A 23,934-nucleotide genomic window follows, 5' to 3' on the forward strand; every position below is an offset into this window, starting at 1 on the left:
GACACATCTGGACGAGGAGGGATCGGACACATCTGGACGAGGAGGGATCGGACACATCTGGCCTGGGAGAGATCGGACACATCTGGACAGGGAAGGATCGGACACATCTGGACGAGGAGGGATCGGACACATCTGGACTGGGAGGGATCGGACACATCCGGACGGGGAGGGATCGGACACATCCGGACAAGGAGGGATCGGACACATCCGGACGAGGAGGGATCGGACACATCCGGACGAGGAGGGATCGGACACATCCGGACGAGGAGGGATCGGACACATCCGGACGAGGAGGGATCGAACACATCCGGACGAGGAGGGATCGGACACATCCGGACGAGGAGGGATCGGACACATCCGGACGAGGAGGGATCGGACACATCCGGACGAGGAGGGATCGGACACATCTGGACGAGGAGGGATCGGACACATCTGGACGAGGAGGGATCGGACACATCTGGACGAGGAGGGATCGGACACATCTGGACGAGGAGGGATCGGACACATCTGGACGAGGAGGGATCGGACACATCTGGACTGGGAGAGATCGGACACATCCGGACGAGGAGGGATCGGACACATCCGGACGAGGAGCGATCGGACACATCCGGACGAGGAGGGATCGGACACATCTGGACGAGGAGGGATCGGACACATCTGGACTGGGAATATTTCTGAAGTTGTTTTACATGGAGATCATCGCTCCTTCCATCGTAAGTAATGAGGGGAATCCTAAGACGGAACCTGCACTCGCTGTTATGTATTTCCCCAGATTCACCTTCTATTACCTGGGAATGTGTCGGAGACCTTGTGACGTCCGTCCTGTAATTATTGGGGGGGACTCCAGCGGGACCAGCACCTCCTCTATGTCCCCACGTGTCTGTAAATATAAACCGTCTGTTATAGAGAAGCGCTCGGTTTTTAGTTCTCGCAGAAGTCGTATTTCTTCCTGGATGTATCGGCGCTCGCTCCGCTTCGTTATTAACCCCTTAATGACCAAACATTCGTTTTTCATCTTCACATTCCAAGAGCCGTACGTTTTTTATTTTTCTGTCGCTGTCGCCACATGTGAGCTTGATATTTGCGGGACGAGCTGCGTTGTCATTGCTTCTGTTTTGGTGCACATGGGAATTCTTGATTAACTTTTATTCTATTTTTTGGGGGGGGGGGTGGAAAAAAAGCTATTTTGTCATTTTCTTTGTATGGTGTCCACCCTGCGGTTTAATTAATGAGTTACCTTAGTGGCTCAGGTTGCTACGATCGCAGCGATTCCATACATGTGTATTTTTTATCATTTTTTTACACTTTTAGTAAATAAAACCACTTTTTATAGAAACGAATGTTTTTATTTTACTTTTACATTCACTTTTTTTTTTCAGAAACTTTATTGAACAGTTTTCGTTTCTTTTCCCTTTTTTCGGATGGCTGATATAATACTTTGGAATACTTAGTACAGTGTAAAACTGACAGGCAATCTATCGGGCCGGCCTCTGACACCGCCTAATAGGCATACAGCAGGGCAGGCCGTGGTTATTGCAATTGAAACCTGTCGGTGGCCGGCAATGGCACTCATGGGCCACTGTTGGGTGACAAAGAGAGCCCCCTCCCTCTGTCAAAACATTTAACACAATAACCAGGTGGGTCTTCACCTTTCCAAATCTAACCCCCCACTACATGGCCTACCTAAAACCCCCTTCATACTCCTCCCACTTTAGTGTCCTCCAATCCCTATCATATGCCTCTACCCGCTCTTCTGCTTCTCCACGCCTTCCCCAGACAATTATTCCCCCACCACACTGCAGGATAATGCCCCTGCCACACTGCAGGATAATGCCCCCGCCACACTTCAGGATAATGCCCTCTGTCAGCAGGATAATGCCCCCCCCACACTGCAGGATAATGCCCCTGCTACACTGCAGGATAATCCCCCCCCACACTGCAGGATAACGCCTCCGCTACACTGCAGGATGATGCCCCCTCTACAATGTAGGATAATGCCCCCGCCACACTGCAGGATAATGCCCCTGCCACACTTCAGAATAATGCCCCCACCACACTTCAGAATAATGTCCCCTGCTACAATGCCAGATAATGCCCCCGGACACACTGCAGGAGAATTCCCCCGCCACACTGCAGGATAATGCCCCCGCCACACTGCAGGATAATTCCCCCGCCACACTGCAGTATAATGCCCCACCACACTGCAGGATAATGCCCCACCACACTGCAGGATAATGCCCCCACCACACTGCATGATAATGCCCCACCACACTGCAGGATAATGCCCCGCCACACTGCAGGATAATGCCCCGCCACACTGCAGGATAATGCCCCCGCCACACTGCAGGATAATGCCCCCGCCACACTGCAGGATAACGCCCCCGCCACACTGCAGGATAATGACCCACCACACTGCAGGATAACGCCCCCGCCACACTTCAGAATAATCCCCTTGCTGCACTGCAGGATAATTCGCTCTGTCAGCAGGATAATGCCCCCGCCACACTGCAGGATGATAGCCCCCACCACACTGCAGGATAACGCCCCCGCCACACTGCAGGATAACGCCTCCGCTACACTGCAGGATGATGCCCCCTCTACAATGTAGGATAATGCCCCCGCCACACTTCAGGATAATGCCCCCGCCACACTTCAGGATAATGCCCCCACCACACTTCAGGATAATGCCCCCGCCACACTTTAGGATAATGCCCCCGCCACACTTCAGAATAATGCCTCCGCCACACTTCAGAATAATGCCCCCTCCCACACTGCAGGATAATACCCCGCCACACTGCAGGAGAATTCCCCCGCCACACTGCAGGATGATAGCCCCCACCACACTGCAGGATGATAGCCCCCGCCACACTGCAGGAGAATTCCCCTGCCACACTGCAGGATAATTCCCCCGCCATACTGCAGGATAATTCCCCCGCCACACTGCAGGATAATGCCCCCGCCACACTGCAGGATAATGCCCCTTGCCACACTGCAGGATAATGCTCCCACGACAATGCAGGATAACGCCCATGCCACACTTCAGAATAATGCCCCCGACACACTGCAGGATAATGCCCTCTGTCAGCAGGATAATGCCCCCGCGACACTGCAGGATAATGCCCCCGCCACACTGCAGGATAATGCCCTCTGTCAGCAGGATAATGCCCCCGCCACACTGCAGGATAATGCCCCCCACACTGCAGGATAATGCCCCCGCCACACTGCAGGATAATGCCCCGCCACACTGCAAGATAATGCCCCCGCCACACTGCAGGATAATGCCCCCGCCACACTGCAGGATAATGCCCCCTCCACACTGCAGGATAATGCCCCCGCCACACTGCAGGATAATGCCCCGCCACACTGCAGGATAATGCCCCGCCACACTGCAGGATAACGCCCCCGCCACACTGCAGGATAATGCCTCCTCCACACTGCAGGATAATGCCCCCGCCACACTGCAGGATAATGCCCCCGTCATACTGCAGGATAATGCCCCCGTCACACTGCAGGATAATGCCCCTGCTACACTGCTGGAAAATGCCCCTGCTACACTGCAGGATAATGCCCCCCCCACACTGCAGGATAATGCCCCACCACACTGCCGGATAATGCCCCCACCACACTGCAGGATAATGCCCCCGCCACACTGCAGGATAATGCCCCCGTCACACTGCAGGATAATGCCCCTGCTACACTGCTGGAAAATGCCCCTGCTAAACTGCAGGATAATGCCCCCTCCCCACACTGCAGGATAATGCCCCCATCACACTGCAGGATAATGCCCCCGCCACACTGCAGGTTAATGCCCCCGTCACACTGCAGGATAATGCCCCGCCACACTGCAGGATAATGCCCCCGCCACACTGCAGGATAATGCCCCCGCCACACTGCAGGATAATGCCCCCGCCACACTGCAGGATAATGCCTCCTCCACACTGCAGGATAATGCCCCCGCCACACTGCAGGATAATGCCTCCTCCACACTGCAGGATAATGCCCCCGCCACACTGCAGAATAATCCCCTTGCTACACTGCAGGATAATACGCTCTGTCAGCAGGATAATGCCCCCGCCACACTGCAGGATAATGCCCCTGCTACACTGCAGGATAATGCCCCCGCCACACTGCAGGTTAATGCCCCCGCCACACTGCAGGATAACGCCTCCGCTACACTGCAGGATGATGCCCCCTCTACAATGTAGGATAATGCCCCCACCACACTGCAGGATAATGCCCTCTGTCAGCAGGATAATGCCCCCCCCCCCACACTGCAGGATAAAGCCCCTGCTACACTGCAGGATTTTGCCCCCGCAACACTGCAGGAGAATTCCCCCGCCACACTGCAGGATAATGCCCCCGCCACACTGCAGAATAATGCCCCCGCCACACTGCAGTATAATGCCCCCGCCACACTGCAGGATAATGCTCCCACGACACTGCAGGATAATGCCCCCGCCACACTGCAGGATAATGCCCCGCCACACTGCAGGATAATACCCCCGCCACACTGCAGGATAATGCCCCCGCCACCTGCAGGATAATGCCTCTGCCACACTGCAGGATAACGCCCCCGCCACACTGCAGGATAATGCCCCCGCCACACTGCAGGATAATGTCCCCGCTACACTGCAGGATAATGCCCCCGCCACACTGCAGGATAATGCCCCCGCCACACTGCAGGATAATGCCCCCGCCACACTGCAGGATAATGCCCCCGCCACACTGCAGGATAATGCCCCTGCCACGCTGCAGGATAACGCCCCCGCCGCACTGCAGTATAACGCCCCCGCCGCACTACAGGATAACGCCCCCGCCACACTGCAGGATAACGCCCCCACCACACTGCAGGATAACACCCCCGCCACACTGCAGGATAACGCCCCCGCCACACTGCAGGATAACGCCCCCGCCACACTGCAGGATAGCGCCCCCGCCACACTGCAGACATTGTCCAGGAATGATGAGGAACATGACAAAGATTTTAAGATGTCGTCTCCAAATTCCCCAGATCTCAATCCGATCATCTGTGGGATGTGCTGGAGAAACGTGCGATCCCTGGAGGCCGCACCTCACAACTTACAGGATCGGCTGTTTTTGTATTTCGATCTATGATGTTAACAACACAAATAAGTGACATAAGAAATCCCTTAATACAACCTCCCCACCCCCCCTCCCTGGACAAATAATGTGTCGTATGTCTTTCTTCTCAAAAAGGCGGCTCATATGTCCAACCATTCCACTGACAGGAGGAACTATAGAATAAGTATAAACTATTTGTACTTTGGGTTTTCATTCTGTGGCCATTGATTGATTAGGAATTTTTTAGCTGCAGTTCGGATCAGATCTATTAGATGTAAACGGTCTGAGGGGCGTTACATAAATCTGTGGGGAAAATGGCATTTTCTCTGGATTGTTTTGTGCCCATCTCCACAGAGTTTTTGGGTGGCTGGACATACCCATAAACAATGCCAAAGTCCGACATCTACTAGGTCAGTGCTTGCCATACAGTGGGTCGCGACTCACTGGGTGGTCCTGTAAAGAGCCAATCACTGATGTCCTGGTTCCAACTGTATCTGCGTCCTCAGGATGCAGATACAGTAGAATTCAATGCTGGCGCAAGGAGCTGACGGCTCCTTGGTCCATCATTCACCATGCAGTGAGCAGTGAGCGGCATAGGCAGGCACGATGCAGTGAGCGGCATAGACAGGCACGATGCAGTGAGCGGCATAGACAGGCACGATGCAGTGAGTGGCATAGACAGGCACGATGCAGTGAGCGGCACAGACAGGCACGATGCAGTGAGCGGCACAGACAGGCACGATGCAGTGAGCGGCACAGACAGGCACGATGCAGTGAGCGGCACAGACAGGCACGATGCAGTGAGCGGCATAGACAGGCACGATGCAGTGAGCGGCATAGACAGGCACGATGCAGTGAGCGGCAGAGACAGGCACGATGCAGTGAGCGGCACAGGCAAGCACGATGTCGTGAGTGGCACAGACAGGCACGATGCCGTGAGTGACACAGACAGGCACGATGCAGTGAGCGGCAGAGACAGGCACGATGCAGTGAGCGGCACAGACCAGCACGATGCCGTGAGCGGCACAGACAGGCACGATGCCGTTAGCGGCACAGACAGGCACGATGCCGTTAGCGGCACAGACAGGCACGATGCAGCGAGCGGCACAGACAGGCACGATGCATGGAGCGGCACAGACAGGCACGATGCAGCAAGTGGCACAGACAGGCACGATGCAGCGAGCGGCACAGACAGGCACGATGCAGTGAGCGGCACAGACAGGCACGATGCAGTGAGCGGCACAGACAGGCACGATGCATGGAGTGGCACAGACAGGCACGATGCATGGAGCGGCACAGACAGGCACGATGCAGCGAGCGGCACAGACAGGCACGATGCAGCGAGCGGCACAGACAGGCACGATGCATGGAGCGGCACAGACAGGCACGATGCATGGAGCGGCACAGACAGGCACGATGCATGGAGCGGCACAGACAGGCACGATGCAGCGAGCGGCACAGACAGGCACGATGCAGCGAGCGGCACAGACAGGCACGATGCAGTGAGCGGCACAGACAGGCACGATGCATGGAGCGGCACAGACAGGCACGATGCATGGAGCGGCACAGACAGGCACGATGCAGCGAGCGGCACAGACAGGCACGATGCAGTGAACGGCACAGACAGGCACGATGCAGTGAGCGGCACAGACAAGCACGATGCCGTGAGCAGCACAGACAGGCACGATGCCGTTAGCGGCACAGACAGGCACGATGCCGTTAGCGGCACAGACAGGCACGATGCCGTTAGCGGCACAGACAGGCACGATGCCGTTAGCGGCACAGACAGGCACGATGCCGTTAGCGGCACAGACAGGCACGATGCAGTGAGCGGCACAGACAGGCACGATGCATGGAGCGGCACAGACAGGCACGATGCAGCCAGCGGCACAGACAGGCACGATGCAGTGAGCGGCACAGACAGGCACGATGCATGGAGCGGCACAGACAGGCACGATGCAGCGAGCGGCACAGACAGGCACGATGCCGTGAGCGGCACAGACAGGCACGATGCCGTGAGCGGCACAGACAGGCACGATGCCGTGAGCGGCACAGACAGGCACGATGCCGTGAGCGGCACAGACAGGCACGATGCCGTGAGCGGCACAGACAGGCACGATGCCGTGAGCGGCACAGACAGGCACGATGCCGTGAGCGGCACAGACAGGCACGATGCCGTGAGCGGCACAGACAGGCACGATGCCGTGAGCGGCACAGACAGGCACGATGCCGTGAGCGGCACAGACAGGCACGATGCAGTGAGCGGCACAGACAAGCACGATGCCGTGAGCGGCACAGACAGGCACGATGCCGTTAGCGGCACAGACAGGCACGATGCCGTTAGCGGCACAGACAGGCACGATGCCGTTAGCGGCACAGACAGGCACGATGCCGTGAGCGGCACAGACAGGCACGATGCCGTGAGCGGCACAGACAGGCACGATGCCGTGAGCGGCACAGACAGGCACGATGCCGTGAGCGGCACAGACAGGCACGATGCCGTGAGCGGCACAGACAGGCACGATGCCGTGAGCGGCACAGACAGGCACGATGCCGTGAGCGGCACAGACAGGCACGGTGCATGGAGCGGCACACACAGGCACGATGCAGCGAGCGGCACAGACAGGCACGATGCAGCGAGCGGCACAGACAGGCACGATGCATGGAGCGGCACAGACAGGCACGATGCATGGAGCGGCACAGACAGGCACGATGCATGGAGCGGCACAGACAGGCACGATGCATGGAGCGGCACAGACAGGCACGATGCAGCGAGCGGCACAGACAGGCACGATGCAGCGAGCGGCACAGACAGGCACGATGCAGCGAGCGGCACAGACAGGCACGATGCAACGAGCGGCACAGACAGGCACGATGCAGCGAGCGGCACAGACAAGCACGATGCCGTTAGCGGCACAGACAGGCACGATGCCGTTAGCGGCACAGACAGGCACGATGCCGTTAGCGGCACAGACAGGCACGATGCCGTTAGCGGCACAGACAGGCACGATGCCGTTAGCGGCACAGACAGGCACGATGCCGTTAGCGGCACAGACAGGCACGATGCCGTTAGCGGCACAGACAGGCACGATGCCGTTAGCGGCACAGACAGGCACGATGCCGTTAGCGGCACAGACAGGCACGATGCCGTTAGCGGCACAGACAGGCACGATGCCGTTAGCGGCACAGACAGGCACGATGCAGTGAGCGGCACAGACAGGCACGATGCATGGAGCGGCACAGACGGGCACGATGCAGCGAGCGGCACAGACGGGCACGATGCAGCGAGCGGCACAGACGGGCACGATGCAGCGAGCGGCACAGACAGGCACGATGCAGCGAGCGGCACAGACAGGCACGATGCAGCGAGCGGCACAGACAGGCACGATGCAGCGAGCGGCACAGACAGGCACGATGCATGGAGCGGCACAGACAGGCACGATGCAGCCAGCGGCACAGACAGGCACGATGCAGCCAGCGGCACAGACAGGCACGATGCAGTGAGCGGCACAGACAGGCACGATGCAGTGAGCGGCACAGACAGGCACGATGCAGTGAGCGGCACAGACAGGCACGATGCATGGAGCGGCACAGACAGGCACGATGCAGCGAGCGGCACAGACAGGCACGATGCCGTGAGCGGCACAGACAGGCACGATGCTGTGAGCGGCACAGAAGGCACGATGCAGTGAGCGGCACAGACAGGCACGGTGCATGGAGCGGCACACACAGGCACGATGCAGCGAGCGGCACAGACAGGCACGATGCAGCGAGCGGCACAGACAGGCACGATGCAGCGAGCGGCACAGACAGGCACGATGCAGCGAGCGGCACAGACAGGCACGATGCATGGAGCGGCACAGACAGGCACGATGCAGCGAGCGGCACAGACAGGCACGATGCAGCGAGCGGCACAGACAGGCACGATGCAGTGAGCGGCACAGACAGGCACGATGCATGGAGCGGCACAGACAGGCATGATGCAGTGAACGGCACAGACAGGCACGATGCATGGAGCGGCACAGACAGGCACGATGCAGCGAGCGGCACAGACAGGCACGATGCAGTGAGCGGCACAGACAGGAGCGATGCAGCGAGCGGCACAGACAGGCACGATGCAGGGAGCTGCACAGACAGGCACGATGCAGCGAGCGGCACAGACAGGAGCGATGCAGCGAGCGGCACGATGCAGTGAGCGGCACAGACAGGCACGATGCAGTGACATCATCACCCCCATCTGCACCGAGTCATTCATAGCTCAGACCAAAGGAGAAGAAGAACCCCCTCCACTCGTCGTGCGAACAGGGATAGGTAAGTTATTATTTTTCTATTAGGCACTGTAGGGACATTATACTGGGTATAGTGAAAGGGGTTATGATGGGCCAATATACCGAATGGGGGCATTATACTGTGTGGGGGCAGCTATGGAGGCATTATGCGGTGTGGGGGCATCTATGGGGGCATTATAATATATGGGGGCATTATAATATGTGGGGGGCCCACTCAGATGTGATTTACTCCCCTAGCTATGCCACTGATGGACGGGTCGGGTCACATCAGCGGCCATAGTCGGGCCTCAGCAACGCACAGCAACAAGATACCTTGAGCCCACCCCTCCCCCGCCCGCACAAGTATCGTTGTTTATGATGTTGCAAGGACTTATTTTTTTATTGGAGCCAAGTACCGGCATCTAACTACAAATAATGTGGACATCCGTCAGACAAAATGGGGCTAAGTACGATAGTGGGGGCCCCAAACAAAAGTCTCGGCCAAAACTGGGTCCCGGCCTCAGAAAGTTTGGGAGCCACGTGTCCTACATGACTGGTTGGCATTTATTGGATCGGCCTCATGTGTTTCCTTACTCCTAAATTTTATATTAAATCCTCTTTATATCCTGAAGAAAATTTTGCAACACATTTCCCTCAAGAATTCGGACTTCACCTTTCCATGTGTATTGGACTAAAACTCCAATCATCTACTGAGACGATGGATCACATCTCACCTCCGCTCCACATCACATGAACATTTAGTGTCTCCTGCCGATGATCCTAGAAGAAGTTGTGGAGCTGCGGCCTGGACGAGGAGGGATCGGACACATCTGGACGGGGATGGATTGGACACATCTGGACTGGGAGAGATCGGACACATCTGGACGAGGAGGGATCGGACACATCTGGACTGGGAGAGATCGGACACATCTGGACGGGGATGGACCGGACACATCTGGACGAGGAGGGATCAGACACATCTGGACGAGGAGGGATCGGACACATCTGGACGAGGAGGGATCGGACACATCTGGACGAGGAGGGATCGGACACATCTGGACGAGGAGGGATCGGACACATCTGGACGAGGAGGGATCGGACACATCTGGACGAGGAGGGATCGGACACATCTGGACGAGGAGGGATCGGACACATCTGGACGAGGAGGGATCGGACACATCTGGACTGGGAGAGATCGGACACATCTGGACAGGGAAGGATCGGACACATCTGGACGAGGAGGGATCGGACACATCTGGACTGGGAGGGATCGGACACATCCGGACGGGGAGGGATCGGACACATCCGGACAAGGAGGGATCGGACACATCCGGACGAGGAGGGATCGGACACATCCGGACGAGGAGGGATCGGACACATCCGGACGAGGAGGGATCGGACACATCCGGACGAGGAGGGATCGAACACATCCGGACGAGGAGGGATCGGACACATCCGGACGAGGAGGGATCGGACACATCCGGACGAGGAGGGATCGGACACATCCGGACGAGGAGCGATCGGACACATCCGGACGAGGAGGGATCGGACACATCTGGACGAGGAGGGATCGGACACATCTGGACTGGGAATATTTCTGAAGTTGTTTTACATGGAGATCATCGCTCCTTCCATCGTAAGTAATGAGGGGAATCCTAAGACGGAACCAGCACTCGCTGTTATGTATTTCCCCAGATTCACCTTCTATTACCTGGGAATGTGTCGGAGACCTTGTGACGTCCGTCCTGTAATTATTGGGGGGGACTCCAGCGGGACCAGCACCTCCTCTATGTCCCCACGTGTCTGTAAATATAAACCGTCTGTTATAGAGAAGCGCTCGGTTTTTAGTTCTCGCAGAAGTCGTATTTCTTCATGGATGTATCGGCGCTCGCTCCGCTTCGTTATTAACCCCTTAATGACCAAACATTCGTTTTTCATCTTCACATTCCAAGAGCCGTACGTTTTTTATTTTTCTGTCGCTGTCGCCACATGTGAGCTTGATATTTGCGGGACGAGCTGCGTTGTCATTGCTTCTGTTTTGGTGCACATGGGAATTCTTGATTAACTTTTATTCTATTTTTTGGGGGGGGGGGTGGAAAAAAAGCTATTTTGTCATTTTCTTTGTATGGTGTCCACCCTGCGGTTTAATTAATGAGTTACCTTAGTGGCTCAGGTTGCTACGATCGCAGTGATTCCATACATGTGTATTTTTTATCATTTTTTTACACTTTTAGTAAATAAAACCACTTTTTATAGAAACGAATGTTTTTATTTTACTTTTACATTCACTTTTTTTTTTCAGAAACTTTATTGAACAGTTTTCGTTTCTTTTACCTTTTTTCGGATGGCTGATATAATACTTTGGAATACTTAGTACAGTGTAAAACTGACAGGCAATCTATCGGGCCGGCCTCTGACACCGCCTAATAGGCATACAGCAGGGCAGGCCGTGGTTATTGCAATTGAAACCTGTCGGTGGCCGGCAATGGCACTCATGGGCCACTGTTGGGTGACAAAGAGAGCCCCCTCCCTCTGTCAAAACATTTAACACAATAACCAGGTGGGTCTTCACCTTTCCAAATCTAACCCCCCACTACATGGCCTACCTAAAACCCCCTTCATACTCCTCCCACTTTAGTGTCCTCCAATCCCTATCATATGCCTCTACCCGCTCTTCTGCTTCTCCACGCCTTCCCCAGACAATTATTCCTCTTTCCACCCCCATGACTGTCCGGCACCGATGGCCACATTTATCCTCCATCTCCCCCAGACCCTACGAGCTGAGCTAGAGACGCCGGGCGCCATGATGACTCCTTGGATTGGGTTACCAATCCCTTGCCTCTAAGTTGCAGCCATTGGGTGAAGGTTCTGGTGAAGGCCCCGCCGGCCGTCTATTCGCACGCACATGGCAGATTCTTTCCTGTACAATATCTTATAGTTGCGCTGGTTAGGACCGGATATTCCCTGCGTGCGCGGGTCTCATGTGATAAAGTCTCTTGTAGAGCTGCTTTATGAGGGATGAAGCTTCCCGGCCCCTTCAGAAGACTTTGTGCCTGTAGGGCGGAGGTGGGGCGACGCTATAAGTTTCCTGAGTTATCCGACCTGTTATACCGCACTCCATACAGGGAACGGCCCGTACTGGACATTTACAGGCAGCTATTAAATATCCCTCCACATTCTAGTCACCTATTAACTTCTTCATGTCCTCTGCCACCTGTTCAGAGCACGCCGGCTCATGGACCTGGAGTAATGTGACAATGGACGGGGGACCCTCATATTCCCTCAGGAAGGGACCCTCATATTCCCTCAGGAAGGGACCCTCATATGCCCTCAGGAAGGGACCCTCATAATCCCTCAGGATGGGACCCTCATAATCCCTCAGGATGGGACCCCCATATTCCCTCAGGATGGGGACCCTCATAATCCCTCAGGATGGGACCCCCATATTCCCTGAGGATGGGACCCTCATATTCCCTCAGGATGGGGCCCTCATATTTCCTCAGGATGGGGCCCTCATAATCCCTCAGGATGGGACCCTCATAATCCCTCAGGATGGAGCCCTCATAATCCCTCAGGATGGGGCCCTCATAATCCCTCAGGATGGGGACCCTCATAATCCCTCAGGATGGGGCCCTCATAATCCCTCAGGATGGGACCCTCATAATCCCTCAGGATGGGGACCCTCATAATCCCTCAGGATGGGGCCCTCATAATCCCTCAGGATGGGACCCTCATATTCCCTCAGGATGGGACCCTCGTACTCCCTCATGCCAGGTGCCCACCTCATTCACGCCTGACTTCAATCATCATTTTGTGGTCACAAATCATAACAGCTCAACCCACACAAAGCGGAGCTGGAAGGCTGCGTTCCCCTACGAGTAATCCTATGGACTATTATTATTACTTCTGGTTGGAAGAATATTTACATTCACTGACATCTAGCAGAGATCTTAAAAAAAAATGGAAAAACAAAGTATATTAGAAAGTCACAGAACATTTCATTACACTGAGATATCGGAGGAGGCGCAATAAGAAGTCGCATGGTGGAACCGCCGTTCTCTGGAGCAGCACTGACACCTCGTGGTCAATCTGGAAACTGTGCGTCCTTCCGAAACACCCAGTCACACGAGCTCTGGTAGAGAAAGGCGCCCATTCAGCTCCTTCCAACCTCTAGTGTTCCCCAAAATATGTGGGCACCCCAGGACAGATGGGGGACGCAGGAGTAGTTGTTGCCTCCTTTCTCTTGATTCTCCTGTTCTTACAATGACTAGAGAACAATGTCCGCCATGAACATACAGGAGAGGGGTCCCAGAAGAAGTCCCCAGCAGGGGGGTCCGATTCTTCATCACCGCCTGTAGCCCCCTCAGAGCCTGTGGAGACGTGGAGCTCACAAGTCCTATAATGAAGGGACAATGTGAACAGGGCCTCAACCCTCAATGTAGAAACCACAGGGACCACCTCAAGGACCAAATACCTGTCACTAAACCTGCAGTAATCCACACTTCATCCTGCACAGGTCCCTGGCATGGCTGTTGTCCTCTGTTATCAGGCATTGCAAATATCTGTAATCATGTCTGAGAATATTATAATAAAATGTGACATGTTTCTTCATATAGTATAGACAGCAAAAGCGTGCGCCTCATCCTTCATACCTCATCCATCATACCTCATCCTTCACGCCTCATCCTTCATACCTCATACCTCATCCTTCATGTCTCATCCATCATACCTCATCCTTCACGCCTCATCCTTCATGTCTCATACCTCATCCTTCATGTCTCATACCTCATCCCTCATCCTTGATGCCTCATCCTTCATGTCTCATACCTCATTCATCATACCTCATCCTTCATGCCTCATCCATCATACCTCATCCATCATGTCTCAAACCTCATCCTTCATGTCTCATACCTCATCCATCATACCTCATCCTTGATGTCTCATACCTCATCCTTCATACTTCATCCTAGATGCCTCATCCTTCATGTCTCATGCCTCATCCTTTATACCTCATCCTTCATACTTCATGCCTCATCCTTCATGTCTCATCCTTTATACCTCATCCTTCATGCCTCATCCTTCATACCTCATCCTTGATGCCTCATCCTTCATACCTCATCCTTCATACCTCATCCTTCATGTCTCATGCCTCATCCTTCATACCTCATCCTTTATGTCTCATACCTCATCCTTCATACCTCATCCTTCATACTTCATCCTTGATGCCTCATCCTTCATGTCTCATGCCTCATCCTTTATACCTCATCCTTCATGCCTCATCCTTCATGTCCCATGTCGCATCCTTTATACCTCATCCTTCATGCCTCATCCTTCATACCTCATGCCTCATCCTTCATACCTCATCCTTTATGTCTCATACCTCATCCTTCATGTCTCATGCCTCATCCTTCATACCTCATCCTTTGTCTCAAACCTCATCCTTCATACCTCATCCTTCATACTTCCTCCTTGATGCCTCATCCTTCATGTCTCATACCTCATCCTTCATACCTCATCCTTCATACTTCATCCTTGATGCCTCATCCTTCATGTCTCATGCCGCATCCTTTATACCTCATCCTTCATACTTCATGCCTCATCCTTCATGTCTCATGCCTCATCCTTTATACCTCATCCTTCATGTCTCATCCTTCATGTCTCATGTCTCATCCTTCATGCCTCATCCTTCATACTTCATGCCTCATCCTTCATGTCTCATGCCTCATCCTTTATACCTCATCCTTCATGCCTCATCCTTCATGTCTCATGTCTCATCCTTCATGCCTCATCCTTCGTGTCTCATACTTCATCCTTCATACCGCATATCTCATGCCTCATCCTTTATACCTCATCCTTCATGCCTCATACCGCATCCTTCATGCCTCATCCTTCATACCTCATCCTTCACGCCTCATCCTTCATACCTCATACGTCATGTCTCATACCTCATCCTTCATGCCTCATTTTTCATGTCTCATACCTCATCCTTCATACCTCATCCTTCATGCCTCATCCTTCATGTCTCATACCTCATCCATCATACCTCATCCTTCATGCCTCATCCATCATACCTCATACATCATACCTCATCCATCATGTCTCATACCTCATCCTTCATGTCTCATACCTCATCCTTCATACCTCATCCTTCATACTTCATCCTTGATGCCTCATCCTTCATGTCTCATGCCTCATCCTTTATACCTCATCCTTCATAGTTCATGCCTCATCCTTCATGTCTCATCCTTTATACCTCATCCTTCATGCCTCATCCTTCATGCCTCATCCTTCATGTCTCATGCCTCATCCTTCAAACCTCATCCTTAATGTCTCATGCCTCATCCTTCATACCTCATCCTTCATACTTCATCCTTGATGCCTCATCCTTCATGTTTCATGCCTCATCCTTTATACCTCATCCTTCATGTCTCATGTCTCATCCTTTATACCTCATCCTTCATGTCTCATTCCTCATCCTTCATACCTCATCCTTCATACTTGATGCCTCATCCTTCATGTCTCATACCTCATCCTTCATACCTCATCCTTCATACTTCATGCCTCATCCTTCATGTCTCATGTCTCATCCTTTATACCTCATCCTTCATGTCTCATTCCTCATCCTTCATACCTCATCCTTCATACTTGATGCCTCATCCTTCATGTCTCATACCTCATCCTTCATACCTCATCCTTCATACTTCATCCTTGATGCCTCATCCTTCATGTCTCATGCCTCATCCTTTATACCTCATCCTTCATACTTCATGCCTCATCCTTCATGTCTCATGCCTCATCCTTCATGCCTCATCCTTCATGTCTCATGCCTCATCCTTCATGCCTCATCCTTCATGCCTCATGTCTCATCCTTCATGCCTCATCCTTCATGCCTCATCCTTCATGCCTCATCCTTCGTGTCTCATACTTCATCCTTCATACCGCATGTCTCATGCCTCATCCTTTATACCTCATCCTTCATGTCTCATACCGCATCCTTCATGCCTCATACTTCATACCTCATCCTTCATACCTCATCCTTCACGCCTCATCCTTCATACCTCATACGTCATGTCTCATACCTCATCCTTCATGCCTCATCCTTCATGCCTCATCCTTCATACCTCATCCTTCATGCCTCATCCATCATACCTCATCCTTCATGTCTCATACCTCATCCATCATACCTCATCCATCATGTCTCATACCTCATCCTTCATGTCTCATACCTCATCCATCATACCTCATCCTTCATGTCTCATACCTCATCCTTCATACCTCATCCTTCATACTTCATCCTTGATGCCTCATCCTTCATGTCTCATGCCTCATCCTTTATACCTCATCCTTCATACTTCATGCCTCATCCTTCATGTCTCATGTCTCATCCTTCATGCCTCATCCTTCATGCCTCATCCTTCATACCTCATCCTTGATGCCTCATCCTTCATGTCTCATGCCTCATCCTTCATACCTCATCCTTAATGTCTCATGCCTCATCCTTCATACCTCATCCTTTATGTCTCATACCTCATCCTTCATACCTCATCCTTCATACTTCATCCTTGATGCCTCATCCTTCATGTCTCATGCCTCATCCTTCATACCTCATCCTTCATACTTCATCCTTGATGCCTCATCCTTCATGTCTCATACCTCATTCTTCATACCTCATCCTTCATCCTTGATGCCTCATCCTTCATGTCTCATGCCTCATCCTTTATACCTCATCCTTCATACTTCATGCCTCATCCTTCATGTCTCATGCTTCATACTTGATGCCTCATCCTTCATGTCTCATACCTCATCCTTCATACTTCATACTTCATGCCTCATCCTTCATGTCTCATGCCTCATCCTTTATACCTCATCCTTCATGTCTCATGTCTCATCCTTCATGCCTCATCCTTCGTGTCTCATACTTCATCCTTCATACCGCATGTCTCATGCCTCATCCTTTATACCTCATCCTTCGTGCCTCATATCTCATCCTTCATGCCTCATCCTTTATACCTCATCCTTCATGCCTCATCCTTCATGCCTCATACCTCATCCTTCATACCTCATCCTTCATGCCTCATCCTTCATGCCTCATGTCTCATCCTTCATGTCTCATCCTTCATGTTTCATACCTCATCCTTCATACCTTCATGTCTCAACCTTCATACCTCATGCCTCATACCTCATCCTTCATGTCTCATCCTTCATGCCTCATACCTCATCCTTCAGGTCTCATCCTTCATGCCTCATCCTTCATGCCTCATCCCTCATCCTTCATGCCTCATCCTTCATGCCTCAGCCTTCATGCCTTACACGTTCCAGTGAGTTGTTCATAGTGGATTTTATTGTAATGGTGCAGCCTCACAATCCACAGGATAAAGGCAACAACTGACCCTACAGCACATTACACAGAGTACATTTATATAATCTCTAGCTATAGATGTGTACTATATATTGGGGTGGCGTTATATATATATATATATATATGAGATGACATGTTGGGTCACGCCACAATCCACCAGGAAAATTATAGGGCCTAATGCCCTGTGCCAACAATTATAATCTTGAAAACAGTCTCACAAAGGACTCCGCTACGTAGAGCTGACGATGAGCCACATCTCATAATAAGCCCGTTCCTACCACAGCTGTCACTAACCGTTATCTCCGCCCCCGAGGATCGCAATGGCTCTAGATCATCCTCACATCCAAAGTGAAACACACTGGACTAGACGGACATGCGATCCCTCCATGGAACAGGTCAGAGAGGTCACAAGCGCTGCCATTCAGAAGGAATGCTTATTGTTCCCACTGGGGGCAGATGAGTATTCCCTGACTCTGTTAATCCTAGAGAGGCGGCACATCTTCAATCACTGAATGCCATCACTATGAGTCAACTGCTCCTCAGGGGCGGTCTCAGCAGACGGAGGCGTGGTCATAGTATGAAGACAGATTCAGAGTGGGGCTCTGCAAGAATCGACTCAGTTTGTCAGCCAGCTTGTCTAACTGGTTGGTGTCTGCGTATTTAAGAAGATTTGCACGTCTGACAAAGTAATGACGTAGGAACCGCTGACGGGAGCATTTCAAAAGTCTGCGCACAAGACGTAGGAAGCAGGAGCCGAAATAAAGCCAAGCCTTTGAGGAAGGGTTCCGCTCACACTGCCAGAGGAGGATCATCTGTGAGGAAGAGGACAGTAAATAGTCATCGGGGTTAAATATGGACAAAAGATTCACCACCTCTTTAGGATAATAAAGAGAGAGGAGACGGGTGACATACAAAATGGGGCTGTGGCCTACAGAGGCTCCTCCACCTGCAGGGGGTCATAGAGAAGCACTGTGCCCCTGCTGATGACCCCAAACTCAGACATCTCACCTGCAGATGTTGGGAGGTGATAACAGGGCGAGATCCCGGGCACCACACATCTTCCTTCAGCTGCCGAATCACCCGCAGACACTTCATCCGGCATCCTCCATCCTCGTCTATCCCCTCCAGCAGGAGGCGCTCTGCACGTAGGAACGACAGCTGCCAGTGGTAATTTGTTCGAGCAATAAGGTCAAAACCAAAAGACTAAAGAAAGTAAAGAAATAATTGCTGAGCGACACAAAAACCCTGAAAAAAGGTGTGACACCAAACAACCAATGAGCTGAAGTGTGCAAAGGATAAGACATTATATATATATATATATATATATATATGTGACATCTTCAAATGCTACTCTACCCAAAATATAAACTCCACTCATACTGCATTATACCATCCTTATTCTATCCATAACTACTGACTACCAGCCTGTATACCATGTGTGAGAGGTTGTCACAGCCCCGCCCCCTGTTACTGACATCACTGATATATAATATAATTACATGTGATCAGACATGAGATCCACACATCTTATATACAGTCACAGCTATTCATCTATTACTACTGACAACCAGCCTGTATATCATGTGTGAGAGGTTGTCACAGCCCCGCCCCCTGTTACTGACATCACTGATATATAATATAATTACATTGTGATCAGACATGAGATCCACACATCTTATATACAGTCACAGCTATTCCTCTATCACTACTGACAACCAGCCTGTATATCATGTGTGAGAGGTTGTCACAGCCCCGCCCCCTGTTACTGACATCACTGATATATAATATAATTACACTGTGATCAGACATGAGATCCACACATCTTATATACAGTCACAGCTATTCATCTATCACTACTGACAACCAGCCTGTATATCATGTGTGAGAGGTTGTCACAGCTCCGCCCCCTGTTACTGACATCACTGATATATAATATAATTACATTGTGATCAGACATGAGATCCACACATCTTATATACAGTAACAGCTATTCATCTATTACTACTGACAACCAGCCTGTATATCATGTGTGAGAGGTTGTCAAAGCCCCGCCCCCTGTTACTGACATCACTGATATATAATATAATTACATTGTGATCAGACATGAGATCCACACATCTTATATACATTAACAGCTATTCATCTATTACTACTGACAACCAGCCTGTATATCATGTGTGAGAGGTTGTCACAGCCCCGCCCCCTGGTGCTGACATCACTGATATATAATATAATTACATTGTGATCAGACATGAGACCACACATCTTATATACAGTAACAGCTATTCATCTATTACTACTGACAACCAGCCTGTATACCATGTGTGAGAGGTTGTCACAGCCCCGCCCCCTGTTACTGACATCACTGATATATAATATAATTACATTGTGATCAGACATGAGATCCACACATCTTATATACAGTAACAGCTATTCATCTATTACTACTGACAACCTGCCTGTATATCATGTGTGAGAGGTTGTCACAGCTCCGCCCCCTGTCACTGACATCACTGATATATAATATAATTACATTGTGATCAGACATGAGATCCACACATCTTATATACAGTAACAGCTATTCATCTATTACTACTGACAACCAGCCTGTATATCATGTGTGAGAGGTTGTCACAGCCCCGCCCCCTGTTACTGACATCACTGATATATAATATAATTACATTGTGATCAGACATGAGATCCACACATCTTATATACAGTCACAGCTATTCATCTATTACTACTGACAACCAGCCTGTATATCATGTGTGAGAGGTTGTCACAGCCCCGCCCCCTGTTACTGACATCACTGATATATAATATAATTACATGTGATCAGACATGAGATCCACACATCTTATATACAGTAACAGCTATTCATCTATTACTACTGACAACCAGCCTGTATATCATGTGTGAGAGGTTGTCACAGCCCCGCCCCCTGTTACTGACATCACTGATATATAATATAATTACACTGTGATCAGACATGAGATCCACACATCTTATATACAGTAACAGCTATTCATCTATTACTACTGACAACCAGCCTGTATATCATGTGTGAGAGGTTGTCACAGCCCCGCCTCCTGTTACTGACATCCCTGATATATAATATAATGACATTGTGATCAGACATGAGATCCACACATCTTATATACAGTAACAGCTATTCATCTATTACTACTGACAACCAGCCTGTATCTCATGTGTGAGAGGTTGTCACAGCCCCGCCCCTTTTTACTGACATCACTGATATATAATATAATTACATTGTGATCAGACATGCGATCCACACATCTTATATACAGTAACAGCTATTCATCTATTACTACTGACAACCAGCCTGTATATCATGTGTGAGAGGTTGTCACAGCCCCGCCCCCTGTTACTGACATCACTGATATATAATATAATTACACTGTGATCAGACATGAGATCCACACATCTTATATACAGTCACAGCTATTCATCTATTACTACTGACAACCAGCCTGTATATCATGTGTGAGAGGTTGTCACAGCTCCGCCCCCTGTTACTGACATCACTGATATATAATATAATTACACTGTGATCAGACATGAGATCCACACATCTTATATACAGTAACAGCTATTCATCTATTACTACTGACAACCAGCCTGTATATCATGTGTGAGAGGTTGTCACAGCCCCGCCCCCTGTTACTGACATCACTGATATATAATATGATTAAATTGTACAGAATGAAGAATGTGACATTTTCAGTCCCTCATGAATTACAGACCTTCACACAACACGCACTGTCTTTGGAGGGCCATCGCTTAAAGAACCGTGGCCACCGAGCCTTCCGAGATGTTGAGAATGAACATCAACATAACGCGCGTGATTCCGAACGACACTGAGATCAGTGCGGATCATTCTACGGACAGTGAAGACTTCTGCGGTATCTGACAGCTTTTGGCCACCCAGCTTTCCTGGAGTCCTGAATATCACTGTTCATGAGGGCTGACTGATAACAGGGACGTATAGACTGGTAACATATTGAGGGTCAGTTTCTGTCCCCACTAAACGGGTCACAGCCATATGCAGTAAATGGTATGAAGATGGGACAGTGCTGAATTGTAGAGATGTAATGATGTGCAGCGTTTATCGCGGCTCCAGTGTCACAGCATACCCCATTACATGACCTCATACCCCATTACATGACCTCATACCCCATTACATGACCTCATACCCCATTACATGACCTCATATCCATTACATGACCTCATATCCATTACATGACCTTATACCCCATTACATGACCTCATATCCATTACATGACCTCATACCCCATTACATGACCTGATACCCCATTACATGACCTCATACCCATTACATGACCTCATACCCCATTACATGACCTCATACCCCATTGCATGACCTCATACCCCATTACATGACCTCATAACCCATTACATGACCTCATAACCCATTACATGACCTCATAACCCATTACATGACCTCATACCCCATTGCATGACCTCATACCCCATTAGATGACCTCATGACCCATTACATGACCTCATACCTCATATGACCTCATACCCCATTACATGACCTCATACCTCATTGCATGACCTCCTACCTCATTACATGACCTCATACCCCATTACATAACCTCATACCTCATTATATGACCTCATACCCCATTACATGACCTCATACCTCATTACATGACCTCATTACATGACCTCATACCCCATTACATGACCTCATGCCTCATTACATGACCTCATACCCCATTACATGACCTCATACCCCATTACATGACCTCATACCCCATTACATGACCTCATACCCCATTAGATGACCTCATAACCCATTACATGACCTCATAACCCATTACATGACCTTATACCTCATATGACCTCATACCCCATTACATGACCTCATACCCCATTACATGACCTCATACCCCATTACATGACCTCATACCTCATATGACCTCATACCCCATTACATGACCTCATACCTCATTGCATGACCTCCTACCTCATTACGTGACCTCCTACCTCATTACATGACCTCCTACCTCATTACATGACCTCATACCTCATTACATGACCTCATACCCCATTACATGACCTCATACCCCATTACATGACCTCATACCTCATATGACCTCATACCACATCACATGACCTCATACCTCATTACATGACCTCATACCCCATTAAATGACCTCATACCTCATTATATGACCTCATATCTCCTTACATGACCTGATACCTCATTACATTACCTCATATCTCATTACATGACCTCATACCTCATTACATGACCTCATACCCCATTACATGACCTCATTACATGACCTTATACCTCATTACATGACCTCATACCCCATTACATGACCTCATACCTCAGTATATGACCTCATACCCCTTTACATGACCTCATACCCCATTACATGACATCATACCTCATTATATCAACTCATACCTCATTACATGACCTCACACCTCATTATATGACCTCATACCTTATTACATGACCTCATACCTCATTATATGGCCTCATACCTCATTAAATGACATCATGCCTCATTATATGACCTCATACCTTATTACATGACCTCATACCTCATTATATGACCTCGTATCTCATTATATGACCTCATACCTCATTATGTGTCCTCATTATATGACCTCATACCTCATTATATGACCTTATAATTTGACCTCATACCTCATTACATGACCTCATTCCATGACCTCATACCTCATTATATGACCTCATACCTCATTACATGACCTCATTCCATGACCTCATACCTCATTATTTGTCCTCATACCTCAGTTTTAGGGTTGCACTTACACATGTGGATTGTTTGTGAAGGCTTCGCGCTGCATGAACTGATTGATTTCATATAATAATTTATTCCATTACTTACTGTGGTTCTTCTTTATTCTGCATCGCAGTGTGATAAACGACGTTCTCCATCCAGAATATTTCTGCTGCTGCGGCACTGGAGCCGCGATAAACGCTGCGCTTCAATATATCTCCACAGATCAGCGCTGTCCCATCTTCCTAACATCTCTACAGATCAGCGCTGTTCCATCTTCCTAACATCTCTACAGATCAGCGCTGTCCCATCTTCCTAACATCTCTACAGATCAGCACTGTCCCATCTTCCTAATATCTCTACAGATCAGCACTGTCCCATCTTCCTAATATCTCTACAGATCAGCGCTGTCCCA

General features: G+C 50.4%; 1 protein-coding gene across 1 annotated transcript in view; it reads right to left on the minus strand.

Moving 5' to 3' along the window:
- Positions 1-17,893: 17,893 nt before the first annotated feature.
- LOC142741938 (protein mab-21-like 3) overlaps positions 17,894-23,934 on the minus strand; it is a 60,582-nt gene continuing 54,541 nt past the window's right edge. Inside the window, exons 4-6 of the mRNA XM_075851259.1 lie at positions 21,477-21,559; positions 18,718-18,912; positions 17,894-18,521 (exon numbers count right to left, since the gene is read on the minus strand). Coding sequence (XP_075707374.1) covers positions 18,261-18,521; positions 18,718-18,912; positions 21,477-21,559 — 539 coding nt within the window. The 3' untranslated portion in view covers positions 17,894-18,260. The remainder of the gene's footprint in view (positions 18,522-18,717; positions 18,913-21,476; positions 21,560-23,934) is intronic.

The sequence above is a fragment of the Rhinoderma darwinii genome, chromosome 2 (assembly GCF_050947455.1).
Source record: "Rhinoderma darwinii isolate aRhiDar2 chromosome 2, aRhiDar2.hap1, whole genome shotgun sequence".
In the NCBI taxonomy this organism is placed as follows: domain Eukaryota; kingdom Metazoa; phylum Chordata; class Amphibia; order Anura; family Rhinodermatidae; genus Rhinoderma; species Rhinoderma darwinii.